A 13,764-nucleotide genomic window follows, 5' to 3' on the forward strand; every position below is an offset into this window, starting at 1 on the left:
AGCCAGCAGTAAAGCGTAGCTGGGTGCGTATGATTTAGCACTGTTCTTCACGCAGCTCACACGTCTCCACCGCCCGTAAGGACGGACAGAGGCTGGACAAATAGATTTGTTTTCAGTTTTTTCCCACCAACAGGCAGCACTGCGTATATTCAATGAACATGAGAAGTTTAATAACTGTGCTGTGTCCCTGCTTATGTGTCACAGAACGTGAGGGTAGCAGAGTTATTATAACTCTGGCAGAGCAGGTATTTTTTTTCCCAATTAAGGAAAGCAAATGGCGAAGCCAGCAGTAAAGCGTAGCTGGGTGCGTATGATTTAGCACTGTTCTTCACGCAGCTCACACGTCTCCACCGCCCGTAAGGACGGACAGAGGCTGGACAAATAGATTTGTTTTCAGTTTTTTCCCACCAACAGGCAGCACTGCGTATATTCAATGAACATGAGAAGTTTAATAACTGTGCTGTGTCCCTGCTTATGTGTCACAGAACGTGAGGGTAGCAGAGTTATTATAACTCTGGCAGAGCAGGTATTTTTTTCCCAATTAAGGAAAGCAAATGGCGAAGCCAGCAGTAAAGCGTAGCTGGGTGCGTATGATTTAGCAATGTTTTTCACGCAGCTCACACGTGTCCACAGGCGTTAGGACGGACAGAGGCTGGACAAATAGATTTGTTTTCAGTTTTTTCCCACCAACAGGCAGCACTGCGTATATTCTATGAATAATAACTGTGTTGTGGCCCTGCCTATACAATTCTTTCCCTGCAGTATCAATGGAGGGTGGAATGCTCTGCAGAGGCGATTTTGAAAAGCCCAAAAAAAATGCAGCACAGCTAACAGCAGCCTGGACAGTACTGCACACGGATAAATATGGCCCTAGAAAGGACCGTTGAGGTTCTTGAAGGCTACACTCACTCCTAACACTCTCCCTGCCTATGCAGCACTTCTGTCCCTAATGCCAGGTGCAACGGTCTGCAGAGGCGATTTTGAGAAGAAAAAAAATCCCACTGCTAACAGCAGCCAACACACAGCTATCAGTGGCCCTAATAAGGACCTTTGGGGGGTCTTGAAGCCTACACTAACTACCAATTCTTTCCCTACAGCAGCTCCGGTATAAACAGCACTGTCCCTCATCTAACTCACACCGCATCTGAGGCGAGCCGCGGGAGGGGCCGACTTTTATATTAGGCGAACACCTGATCTCGCCAGCCACTCACAGCAGGGGGGTGGTATAGGGCTTAAACGTTGCAGGGGGAAGTTGTAATGCCTTCCCTGTCTTTCAATTGGCCAGAAAAGCGCGCTAACGTCTCAGGGAAGGAAGTGAAAGTAACCAGAACACCGCATGGTGTTCGTTACGAATAACGAACATCCCGAACACCCTAATATTCGCACGAATATCAAGCTCGGACGAACGCGTTCGCTCATCTCTATTTATTATACATCTATACAGCACAGATCTACAAACACCAACCTAAAGGCACAAACATAATGACTTCTTTGTTCTCCTAGATAGCTTCATTGCTGTATTGGAAAAAGATGCCAATGAACGTGCTGAAAACAGAAGACAGAATAAGACACTTGCAAATGGTAAATAGAAAAGAGAAGGAGACTAAAACTTCATCAATTGGCTTTTCATATGTAAATGCAGGTGGCATTTACTGTTTGGAATTGTATTGGGAAGAAAAGACTATGAAAGTACCTTTTACAGGGGTAATTATCACCAATATGATCGCTGGAAACAGCGGATTCGGGCAACAGCTGTCCATGTACACTCGACCACCAACAGGGCACTGAGCTAAAAATGGATCACTTGTTGGAGTCGCTTTGTTTTTAGCTCCTCTAAAAAACAAAAAACTATGGGCCCGCGTAAAAGGCAGTCGTTAATTTATTGCCTGTTTGCAAAGAATGGAGGCGGGGAGCCAGAAGAGATCTCCAGCTCACTGCACCTCCATTCTCTAAATGACAGTCACTCCTATATGAAAGCGCAGGAGCGATGGACGTGAGACAGCTGTTGTACGCCCACAATGTCTGGTCAAAATGTTGCTGCTGCTATGTCCTTGGAGAAATCAAGACTTTAATATTTTGCACCTTGAATGCTGTCACGTCTTTCTTCTATGATTCTAGATTGGATCCATTGATATTAGTTCTAGGTGACTATGCATCATTTTAAAAGTGTTCTGGATTGTACTGCTGGCATCGTATCGGTTTCTACTTGGCTATCGTGTACCCAAAAGATGTACCATGTAAATGTACCGTTAGTTTATGGTCGCAAGCTGTGGTAACCACATGTGACAGAAATACTACCCACCCTTGCCTGTATTACCAATAAAATGCTCTTGTCATTTGTCATCGCTGATGAATAGGACAGGTATCCAACCTGTATGGCTTAAACCCAATATAAAATAATGCCAGTGGGCACTGCTTGCCGTATTCCAATAAGTCTGGGTTCATCACATTTTTATTCTTCTTTTCTTAGGGCATTTTATTTTTGCACTGTTTGCATATCATTTATTGTATAATGTAGTTAAGTGTCTTGGTAACTGATGTATAAAATTGTATCAATTATTGTCAGTTTTAGTTTTTCAGTTTAAGCTTATGAGACCTAAAAATGTAGCAATTTATGGAATTGTTGGTGAAAAAAAAATAACAAGCAACTGCTATTTTGAGAATGAGCTGTGATCTCCTTAATTATAAGTGTATGACGAGAGCTGTGAGATATTTATCAGCAACTGATATAGGGGTGTCTGTGTTCCATCACACAGGAGTTATGCTGCCTAAAATACTGACTAATTTAAGAGAACATAAAGCCAAGTAAATCTGAGCTGGTCATAATGAGCTCACATAACCATCTGAGGAGAAATTGTCTAGGAGTTTTAGATAGAACGGAATAACTAACATAGGTAATACCAGCCAACATATATATACTGGAAGGAGAGCCACATAATGAGTGAAAAAAAGTTTCATCAAAGTGGAGCTTTGAGACCTGCTAAGGTCATTAAAGGTATTTAATGGTGACAGTGAGGATATATTGTCCTTCTGCCAAGCAGAATGTAATTTAGATTATAAGGACCTCAAAAAGCTTTCAAGCACTCTTTAAAAATCAAACTTAAAACAAAGCAGATTTTAAATGAATACTGCCTATTAATAATGTAGGAAAACAAACTTTTCAATTTCATTTTAAATATTCAATGACATTTTCAAAGCTGATGATTAAGAAACCTCTCTAGTCTGAGAATCTAGACATCACCTTAAAAAAACAAGTGTGTGAAAGTTAATTAGACATTACATCCTCTTTAATAAGAGAATCCCCTCGAAATGAAATAAAACACTTTTTAATGATCATTATTTGCCTTTGAATATCACAGATAATGAATCTCATTGCAATCAAAGGGAATCAACAACTTGAAATGTGATAATTGTTTTGAGCTACCAACTGGGAAGCGAAAAAAATAATAATATTGAAACCAAAATAAAGTTACCGGTGTTCTTAATGATATAAAGCTCAACTAATTTAATGACTTTTGATCCAAGTCTAGTCTATTAATTTGATTTCAGATAGTTCCTTAACAAAATGTGCGGTGTTCCTATTTATGAGTCCAGTGTTCTTACAAAGAGAGCACTGCCTCCTCCTCTCCTTGACTTTTCCTGCTTTCTTCAAGGTGGTGAGTGATGGCTACCTCTGTACACAATATACTGCGGCTACGGCCTCTAAAATGTGAGAGGGGCAGAAGGAGGTGGAGTAAAGTCTCTCTGGGAATATACCTGACTCACAAGTTTAGCGTATTCTTTTTATGGCGTTAATAACTTAAAGGACAGTGGAGGTCATTTCTAAGCAATTCACCACTATGTCTCCTGTATGCAGTGAATGTCCTGATGATAAAACTTGTAGTGACTTAAAAACAAAAGAAGAAAGGCCCTTCACACTGTGACCTCCAAATATTCACAATGAGCCAACATACACATGTTTAACATCACCAAAACAAGGTATACACCAAACGACAGGAATAGCAATGCTATCCCTAAGGCTAATTTTACATGGGCGACCATGATATCTGGCCGTGAAACACCTAGTATCTCACTTGGGAATGTGTGATTTCCCCATGGATGCGAGGCATTTTTATGTAAAAAATGCCTTGCATCACTTCAAGGAAATGGTGATTATTTTCAGTGAGAAACCTCGCATCGCATTAAATTTATGGAACTGATCTACGGAACCAGAATTTTCTGCAGCAAATCTGCCACATGTGAGTTTACCCAAAAGGGAGATCTTTGAGATCTACATTAAATCGCCAAGATATCTGAAGTAAATAATGTAAGGAAGTTTTGCAATTCTGTTACTACAAAGTAAAATCTCTAACTTTGCTTCTTGTTGAAATCTAATGAAGGTTATTACTTCTGGTTAGTATGGCCTTCATTAGTATTAAGTACTTCATTAGTATAAAGGGAATGTATCACCAGAAAATGATTAATTGTTTAAGTACTGTGACTGCTCGCTAGATGAAGATGGGTTCATAGTATAGATGAGCGAGTATACTCGCTAAAGGCAATTACTCGCTCATCTCTAGTTCATAGACTTTCTATTGAGTTCAGATCAGTGTCTTCCTTCTAGCAATTGATTGAGGTCTCAGCACCCAGACCCAGTGATTTAAAACCCATGACAAGTCTCTATGACATGTCAAAAGTTTTATGAAGTCACATTTACATTTTGAGTTGTTTTTATGATATATATATATATATTAATGTGTGTGTGTGTATATGATATATATGCGAATTCCCTCACTCATTGACTCACTCACTGACTTGCCACTAATTCTCTAATTTCCCAGTGTCGTTCAAACTTGAAACTTGGCATGACCATTCTTTAGGTCCTAAATAGAAAACCTTAAGGTTGCAACTTAATTATTACATTTTAAGCGTGAAGATCCGTAAAAAACATGGTACATGAGATAGTTGTTTTCTCAGAAAGCTTAAAGCCCATGGAAATGATGTTTTGCACACACACTATCTTTAGGTCATAGAGGTGTACTAAGTAGGCCTTTTTGAAAAATTGATTGTCCAACCACGATAATTCACAATCAAAATGTGAATCTTGGAAATTCTTTATGTAAATGGGTAAAGTAAAGGCATCGCAGTTTGACTATTTTTCTCACCTCTCTGTGTGTGTATACTGAGGAGAATCCAGCTCACCTTTAGGGAAAAAGCACATGGGCATATGCGCACTGTAGCGTGCGAGTTTGAAGAAAACAGCAGGAAGATTTGTCCTGCCCTATCTTTCTCGCATTTTGGTACTACTATGGACAAGAAAGATAGTGCAAGTGATATATTTTCTCGCTCGTAATATTAACAGGCGGGAATACCGCTAATGAAAACTAAACTATTGAAATCAGTGAATCTTGTTATTTGTATAGCACCAAGTTATTCCGCAGCACTTTCAGGTAATTTATTTATTACCCCTACCACCAAGCTGGTTACTCATGGATGGAAGGCTGAGTCAACCTTGAGTCGGCTACCTAAACCACATGGAGATTGTACCAGCAACCTTCAGGTTGTGAGCGAGAGCTTAGGACTGCATTTTTGCTGCTTTAGCACTCTTTGCCACATGAGGCTCAGTGGTTTTATTTCAGCCCGTTATGCAGCCATGATAACCACGACCGCATAACAGGACTAAATCACACCCATAGCAAGAAGCCCTAGTGTGTATTTACCGAGGAGAATCTATCTTCTCTATCTGGGTATATACTGAAGAGAATCTAACTCGCCTTTAGGCCGCTTTCACAGAAGCAACAAAATTGTGGGATTTTTATCGTAGTGCGACAGTGCTACAAATCGCATGTATGTGAAGCCCATGCTTTCCAATGGGTTCCTTCACACTTACGATGCTTTGTAGGCTGCTACATTGCAAGAAAAAACTGGGCATGCTCTATACAGCTGCTATTTGTGATGTTTTGTAGCCCATGTTTCCCTACGGAACTTTCCTTTGTGTTACATCGTAGTGTACGAAATTTCGTGCAGTGCGATGCAACTTTAACAGTAAGAAGTCCTACTGTTTGTCCCTAAAACTAGCCCTAGCTGCATTAAAAAAAAAAACAACAAAAAAGAATACATTACCTAACAGGCGCTGTCCCCCCTTCCCCACACACCTCTCCTCTGGCAGTTCCTCTGCACTTGTTTGTAGTCTTCAGCCACTGCTTCCTGGTCAGGGGGTTCATAAACTCCACCTCTAGGAAGCGCTGGCTCTGATTAGCTGAGCTGCGACGCTTGAAAACCAATCATTTAAAGACTTTAAATGTGGTATGTAGTAACTAAGGTCTGTTAACACTTGTCTATTGCAGGGCCATATTATCTTGATGGTCGGTCCTATCCAGCCTAAAAGCAATAGACAAGAGGCTACATATGAGTGCAGCTCTCTTCTTTTGAAGTCTAAGGGTCTACAGCTACCATTGTGCTATAGGACACACATGTTTGGCCCCCTTTTACATACAGCATTATGTAGCTGAAATAGGAGGTGTGGTTTGGGGCCCTCACCAACTTTTTTACACACTAACCTCATCAACCTAAATTCAGCCTTGGTCTGTTGTATTTGTTCCTGATATTCTGTATTAATCTCACATATTTCCTGTTGTACAGCACTGAAAGATCTGGGAAATGAGGCATTTGCAAAAGGCGACTATGAAACTGCAATTCAACATTATAGTGAAGGGATTGAGAAGCTAAAAGACATGCAGGTCTTATATACCAACCGAGCTCAGGTAAGTGTAAGCAGATAAAATACCAATCATTATATGGGATTATAAATATTACATACTAATATAGTTTATTATGATGACTAATGTTAAACGAACAGAAACAGCTGAACCCTGTTTCGCGTCAAATTGTGCTGAAAATTCGCTTCGGCATGAACCTGATCCTCAGGTGGTTTGTCTCAGCTGAATGCGCTGAAATTCTTCTTCTTCCTTTTTCCTTCTGTTTTTCTTTAACTTTTTTTCCCTTTTTTCTTTCTTCTGGTTTTTCCTTCTTTTTTTTTCTCCTTCCTTTTAAAAAGAAGGAAAATACATTTTCTCCCATTTTTTTCTTTCTTTTTCCTTCTCTTTGTGTCCTCTTGCTAATCTGAAACAGTAACTATTCTACCCCTCCCTAAAAAAAGACAAGACAAAACAAATTTATTTATATACAAGTATAACAGTATAATAGCTAGCTGAAAACTTCAATACTGCACAATCGACGAAGAGATTGGAGAAGCGATAGTAGCATCATAATTTTGTTTTCACACATTTCCCAAGCATTGAGCTTGTATGTAAATTCAACAGGATTATCTAGTTTGGAAAATCCATGTTCAAATATCCTATTTTGGAATTTTGGGTTTATAGAGGAAGGAAGGGTCCCCCGTGCAAGACCCTAGCTTATTAACAGCTACAAGAAGCCTGTCGTTCCAGAAAACCCAATTCATGTGGTCATTCTCTAGATAGACCATAGATTTCAGTGGGCACCAGTAATGCTCTGTGTGCCCTGACTTGGCGCTGCAAAGACAGAGACTGATCACTTGCCATCGGGATTTCTTGCAGATTACAGGTGGTCATTGAGGGTCCCAACAGCAGGACACACTGTGATCAGCTTATCATTGGAGATTCCCTCTAACCTAAAGCCCCATTTACACGCAATGATTGTCGCTCAAAATTTGTTCAAACTATGGCATATGAGCGAATCGTTGCATGTAAATGCTACCATTGTTTACTCTTCGTCTGAATGATGATTTTAAGGTGAGCTTAAAATCCATGATTCAGCCAGAGAGAAGATAACAGGGATCGCATGCTGTGTTCTGCACAGGAGTTGGAGGTTACATTGTATTCTGCTGACTGTCAATGTGGGAATAAAGGAGCTGATTGCAGAGGAGGATTGGGGGAAATAAAGAAATTTCACCGTTGATTTTCGGCTTTTTTTTTTACAGCATTAAGCATGCAGAATAAATAATGTGATAACATTCTCTGATTCAGCATAATTTCGGCGATACCAAGTTTATAGTTTTCTTGTTTTGCTATTTTTGTACAATGAAATCACATTTTTTAAGACGTGTTTTTGTGCTGTTGTATTTCAAGAGCATTACAATTTTTCTTTTTTCATTGACAAAGCTCTATAGGGGCTTGGTTTTTGGAGGATGAGCTCCAGTCTTCAATGACTCTGTTGTTGGAAACATATCATTTGGATCACTTTTTATTCAATGCTTTCTAAAGGCAAGATTAAAAAAATCTGCAATTCTGACTTTTTGTTTTCTACAGAGTTCACTATGCGGTATAAAATGCTAACTTAATTCTGCACACATTTTATTTTCTGTCAGCAGTACTCTGTGAGGGTATTTTTTTATGTGAAACAGGTTGTATTTTTTTAATGGTATCTTTTAATGATCAATATGACTTTTTGGTCACCTTCTATTCCGTTTTTTGCAAGGCTAAGCATGCAAAATTATTTTTGTCATGTTTTTTATGTTTCTCTTTCATGCTGTGCATGCGGGTTAAGTAACATACTCATTTTTTTCTACATAGATCACTACAAATGCAGCAATATCCTATTTGTGGCAATTCCTTTTGGGTGTTTTTTGTTACATACTAAATGGGAGAATTGGAGGCTTTGTGTTTGTTTTTTTTTGTGTTTTACTACTTATTCTTCTACACTTTTTTTTTTTTTTACACCTTTTAGATTTGTCCCACCACGGGACTTGAAAGTCACTATTAGAGATGAGCGAACGTACTCGGTAAGGCCGATTTCGCAATCGAGCACCGCGATTTTCAAGGACTTCACTACTCGGGTGAAAAGATTCGGGGGGCGCCGTGGGTGAGCGGGGGGTTGCAGAGGGGAGTGGGGGGAGAGGGAGAGAGAGAGAGCTCCCCCCTGTTCCGCGCTGCTACCCCCGCTCCACCACGCCACGCCCCGCCCCCCGGCGACCCCCGAATCTTTTCACCCGAGTAGTGAAGTACTCGAAAATCGCGGTGCTCGATTGCGAAAGCCTTAACGAGTACGTTCGCTCATCTCTAGTCACTATATTTAATCGTTAGCAGAATACAATGCTATACTTCATAGTAGATGGCAGACCGGGATGCCATCTTCAAGCCTATGGGTGGCATAGAACTCTAAATAACCCAAGTATCTCATTGCTGGTGTAGTTTCTGAATAGTTTTATCTGTTTGCAGTACATTCTAGCATCCTCCTTTTAGTAAAAAAAAAATTTTAGCTCAATATTAGCCAGTTGAAAAGGTTTTTTCAACTGGCTAAGATGGCATCAAACTTTTTTCTTACTGCTGCTCTATTAATTACCTTAAAGGGGTTGTCCCGAGGCAGCAAGTGGGTCTATACACTTCTGCATGGCCATAATAATGCACTTTGTAATGTACATTGTGCATTAATTATGAGCCATGCAGAAGTTATAAAAAGTTTTATACTTACCTGCTCCGTTGCTGGCGTCCTCGTCTCCATGGTGCCGACTAATTTTCGCCCTCCGATGGCCAAATTAGCCGCGCTTGCGCAGTCCGGGTCTTCTTCTTTTCTGAATGGGGCTCCGTGTAGCTCCGTGTAGCTCCGCCCCGTCACGTGCCGATTCCAGCCAATCAGGAGGCTGGAATCGGCAATGGACCGCACAGAAGCCCTGCGGTCCATGAAGACAGAGGATCCCGGCGGCCATCTTCAGCAGGTGAGTATGAAGACGCCGGACCGCCGGGATTCAGGTAAGCGCTGTGCGGGTGGGTTTTTTAACCCCTGCATCGGGGTTGTCTCGCGCCGAACGGGGGGGGGGGGGGGGGTTTAAAAAAAAAAAAACCCGTTTCGGCGCGGGACATCTCCTTTAATATGTATTATCTAACCCTCATGTTATACACATTGATTTTATTTTGTTCTAGGCTTACATAAAACTAGAAAAGTATGAAAACGCTTTAAGTGATTGTGAGTGGGCATTAAAGGTAAGTCATTCTTACGCAGTTAGATGATAGGGAATATTACCATCTAATTTTTAGAGTGGTGTTTTTACCCTTGCTGTGATTCAAGGTTGCCCTTTAGGGTGTGTTCATCCTGAATCCATGTAAATTCTGCATCATATCCATGGAAAATCTACACCAACTAACGGTCCCTTTCACTTCACACGGTAGTGTACAGGGTGTGGATATTTTTTCCACACAAGTCTGATTTGGAATCCATGTGTGGGGAAAAAAGAAGCAGCATGTCACTTCCTAACAAAAAACAATGCCTCAGCATCTAATTTTCAACCCCTTTTAGCTCAAATTAGAAACCTCTTACGACAATACGATTTGCCATTCATATCATGGTTTAGAAGGAAAAATATATTGAAATCCTACGTGCTCCCGATAATTATATATAAAATTCGAATGCTTCCCATACATATTTCCGCAGGCTTTTTTAAAGCACTCCGTTTTGCTTTTACTGGGTATGTGTAGAGACAGAGGAGACAAAGATTGGCCTATAGCCTGATGATTAAGAGGGGTTCGGAGGGTGGTATTGACCTCCCCAACATCTATGATTACTACAGAGCTTACCAAATTGGATACTGGATGGACCTGGTTCTACCGATAAGGGATAAGCTTCTACACCCTTTGGCTGAGGGTTCATATAGTGACACCCTGATAGATGACCTTTGGTTCCCCTCAAAAAATAAATTTAGATCTGTGATCTTTGACCCCCTGATTAGGAGCCCCTGCGAGACCTGGGATGGACTTAAAGATGTTCTGGCTCCTAAGCCTTCACCGACTACCCCAATTAGGGTCATCTGTAAACTACTAGCAATGACACCCGACTCGAGTACCATCAGTTTTTGGAAGAAATTTGCAGGTATTAATATAGGCAACCTTCAGGCGCTCTTACACAAAATCCCCTCAGTAAGACTACTACTCGCTCCTGACCAGAAATTCTCCTTTTTGCAAAGGGCCCATGTGACTGGGGTGTTGGGAGATTTTATCATGCGTTATAAATCAATCAGACCTCTGACGCCTTTTGAAAGGGCTTTGAGAGAAAACAATTCCAAATCTAGGAAAATGGCAAATATTAGGAAGCATTTTATCTCCCCACCGATCATCTCTAAGCCCCCTTTCATCACCTCCTGGGAAAAATAGATGGGAATAGCTATCTCTTTGAAGGATACTAGTCTAATTTTTAAAATGGCTTTTGGTCTCTCACCTTGCATACTATGAAAGTCACTATAAATTTTTGGTGAGGTGGTACAAGACACCGCAATGGCTCCACGCATACAAATTGGCCTTGCATGACAGATGTTGGCAGTGTGATGCAGAAGTAGGTTCATATCTAAACATCTGGTGGGAATGCTCAACATTAACAGTCTTTTGGAGAGGGGTGGAAAGGGTCATGAGAAAAATGTTCCCCTAATCTAAGAATTACGCCTGAGATGATTTTTCTATGGAAACCCTCAGCTTTCTTTCACCCGCTAAAGCACAAACTAATTGCCTTCCTGTTGTATGTGGCTAAAGCCCTAATACTTCTGCACTGTCTCTAAAAAATTCCTCCGTCACTGACAGAATAGAGAGAAAAGGTTGATCTTATTTTCATAATTCAAGCAAATTTGGAGCCCTTGGCGTGACCTGAGAAATGAAGATAGTTGATTAAGATGATGCTCCGACTCTTTTGTACGAAATAAGCTAACATCTCTAATACTGGGACCGTTCCCCCCCCCCCCCCAAGGGTTGTTCTGCCCCCCCCCACCTTCTCCTTCCCCCTACCCATACCTCCCTATTTCCTTTGTTCTCTTGAATCCATTTCCCCCCTCCCCCCCTGATTTATTTCTTTTTAGTTCTTAGGTTAATACTTCACTAATTATATCTTGACTATAAGGATCTCATTGAAGTTTTATAAGGGGGGGAAGTTCTCATTAAAACATTGTCCAATGTTAGGACTAAGTCGTATGTTCTACAATCTTTGCCGAGTATGATGTGGATTTAATATACATATAATCTGTTCTTTTTCAGTACAAAAATACTATTGTGCTAGATTGAAAATAACAAAAACACGCTTGTATTTACAACACTGCATTCCCTATGGTGTTTGCACATGTCCGTACTTTGTAGGAGCGTGCCTGCAAAGATAGGACATGCGTGCACCATTGGGAATGCACGCATTGTCTACAATGGAGCTGCCGGCGGCTCCATTGAAAACAATGCTCTGGCAGCACCCCTGCATTCTTTTTCAGGAAAAGGCTTTACATATAAGCCCTTCCCTGAAAAAGAAACATTTTAGTGTAAGAAAAAAAAAAGTTAAAAAAACCTTACCTCTCCGCCGCTGCCATGACCTCTGCGGGGATGCAGAACGCATCTGCCACATTTGAAATCCCCGGCTGCTGATAGCTCAGTACTACAGAGGCGGGGACAGCGGCAGAAGACGCGGCTGAGCCCTGGCAGCCGAAGGGAGGTGAGTATTTTTTTATTTTTTACAGTATTTTAAAAGGCTTTTCAGGGAAGCCATTCCCTGAAAAGCCATTGACGGCTGCCGGGGCTCAGCGGCGACTTCTGCCGCTGTACCCGACTCTATAGTTCTCAGCTATCAGCAGCCGGGGATTTAAAATCCCCCCTGTTGGTAGCTCTGATTGTGATTGGCTTAAGCACTTCAGCCAATCACAATCAGAGCTACCAGCAGGCGGTGATTTTAAATCGCCGGCTGCTGATAGCTGAGAACTATAGAGTCGGGGACAGCGACAGAAATCGCTGCTGAGCCCAGCAGCCGAAGGGAGGTGAGTATGTATTTTTTTTTTTTTTTAACTTTTTTTGTTTTTCAGGGAAGGGCTTATATTTAAAGCCCTCTCCTGAAAAACATTTCAGGTGTGCAGGCAGCAGGATCCTTCACCGCAGCTGTCATGTGTGACAGCTGCGGTAGGGAATCCTTTATTCCCCACAGGGATTTAGAATTCCTCTGCTGCATCTGTTACAGATGTGGCAGGTGCAGCAGGGACATCTTTTTCCTTGCGGGGATGCAGGAAACATCTGCCGCACGCGGCAGATGTGTTCTGCATCCCTGTGGGACATGGCGCGGTGGAGAGGTTTTTTTTTTTTTACACTAAAATGTTTTTTTTTTTTTTTTTTTTCAGGGAAGGGCTTATATGTAAAGCCCTTCCCTGAAAAAGAATGCAGGGAGCCGGCAGTCCATTGTTTTCAATGGAGCCGCCGGCAGCAGCTGCGGCTCAATTGACAACAAGCACTCAGCTGTGTTCATGCATGTTTTTGCTTGTATCTAGGTGCGCACGTATGTACGCACCTATGTGTGCACAAAAACGCCCTTGTGTGAACCCACCCTTAAGCAGAATATTTCTCTACTTTTATGCCCCCTTGGATGTGATATGGTTTGTTAAGCTTTTGATAGTTCTCTAAAATTGGGTTCAATCCTCTAATGAGACACTTGTAATGTTTACTACAGGATATGAGTAGGAAAACATGTGTCTGTTATCAGCTTTACATAATGCATGACTGGAAGGTTGAATAGATTAATCTGGGCCAAGAAATGACGCAGGCAAGAAGAGACATTAAATCAGCAGCCTACAATTATGTATCTAAAGAGTTCATTCTTCCTTTGTATAGTATCACATCTGTCATGTCCTTAATGTGTTGGCTTCATTGTTCAGTTATCTGCTTTGAGTACTGTATGCATATAGAAAACCTGTTTGTGGTGGAATTCATCTTTACATCCAATTGAGCCATTAACATGATGGCTTATGTTTCCTTTAGCACTGATATTGTTTTAATCTAGTTGCAGCTTTTTTGGCTTTTACATTTA

General features: G+C 41.1%; 1 protein-coding gene across 2 annotated transcripts in view; it reads left to right on the forward strand.

Moving 5' to 3' along the window:
• The window catches only part of TTC12 (tetratricopeptide repeat domain 12), a 191,041-nt gene that overhangs the window by 35,862 nt on the left and 141,415 nt on the right, over positions 1-13,764 (forward strand). For both annotated transcript variants that reach the window (XM_066606914.1, XM_066606913.1), the window contains exons 5-7: positions 1,504-1,581; positions 6,622-6,743; positions 9,879-9,938. In XM_066606914.1, coding sequence (XP_066463011.1) covers positions 1,504-1,581; positions 6,622-6,743; positions 9,879-9,938 — 260 coding nt within the window. The remainder of the gene's footprint in view (positions 1-1,503; positions 1,582-6,621; positions 6,744-9,878; positions 9,939-13,764) is intronic.

The sequence above is a fragment of the Eleutherodactylus coqui genome, chromosome 6 (assembly GCF_035609145.1).
Source record: "Eleutherodactylus coqui strain aEleCoq1 chromosome 6, aEleCoq1.hap1, whole genome shotgun sequence".
Taxonomy (NCBI): Eukaryota; Metazoa; Chordata; class Amphibia; order Anura; family Eleutherodactylidae; genus Eleutherodactylus; species Eleutherodactylus coqui.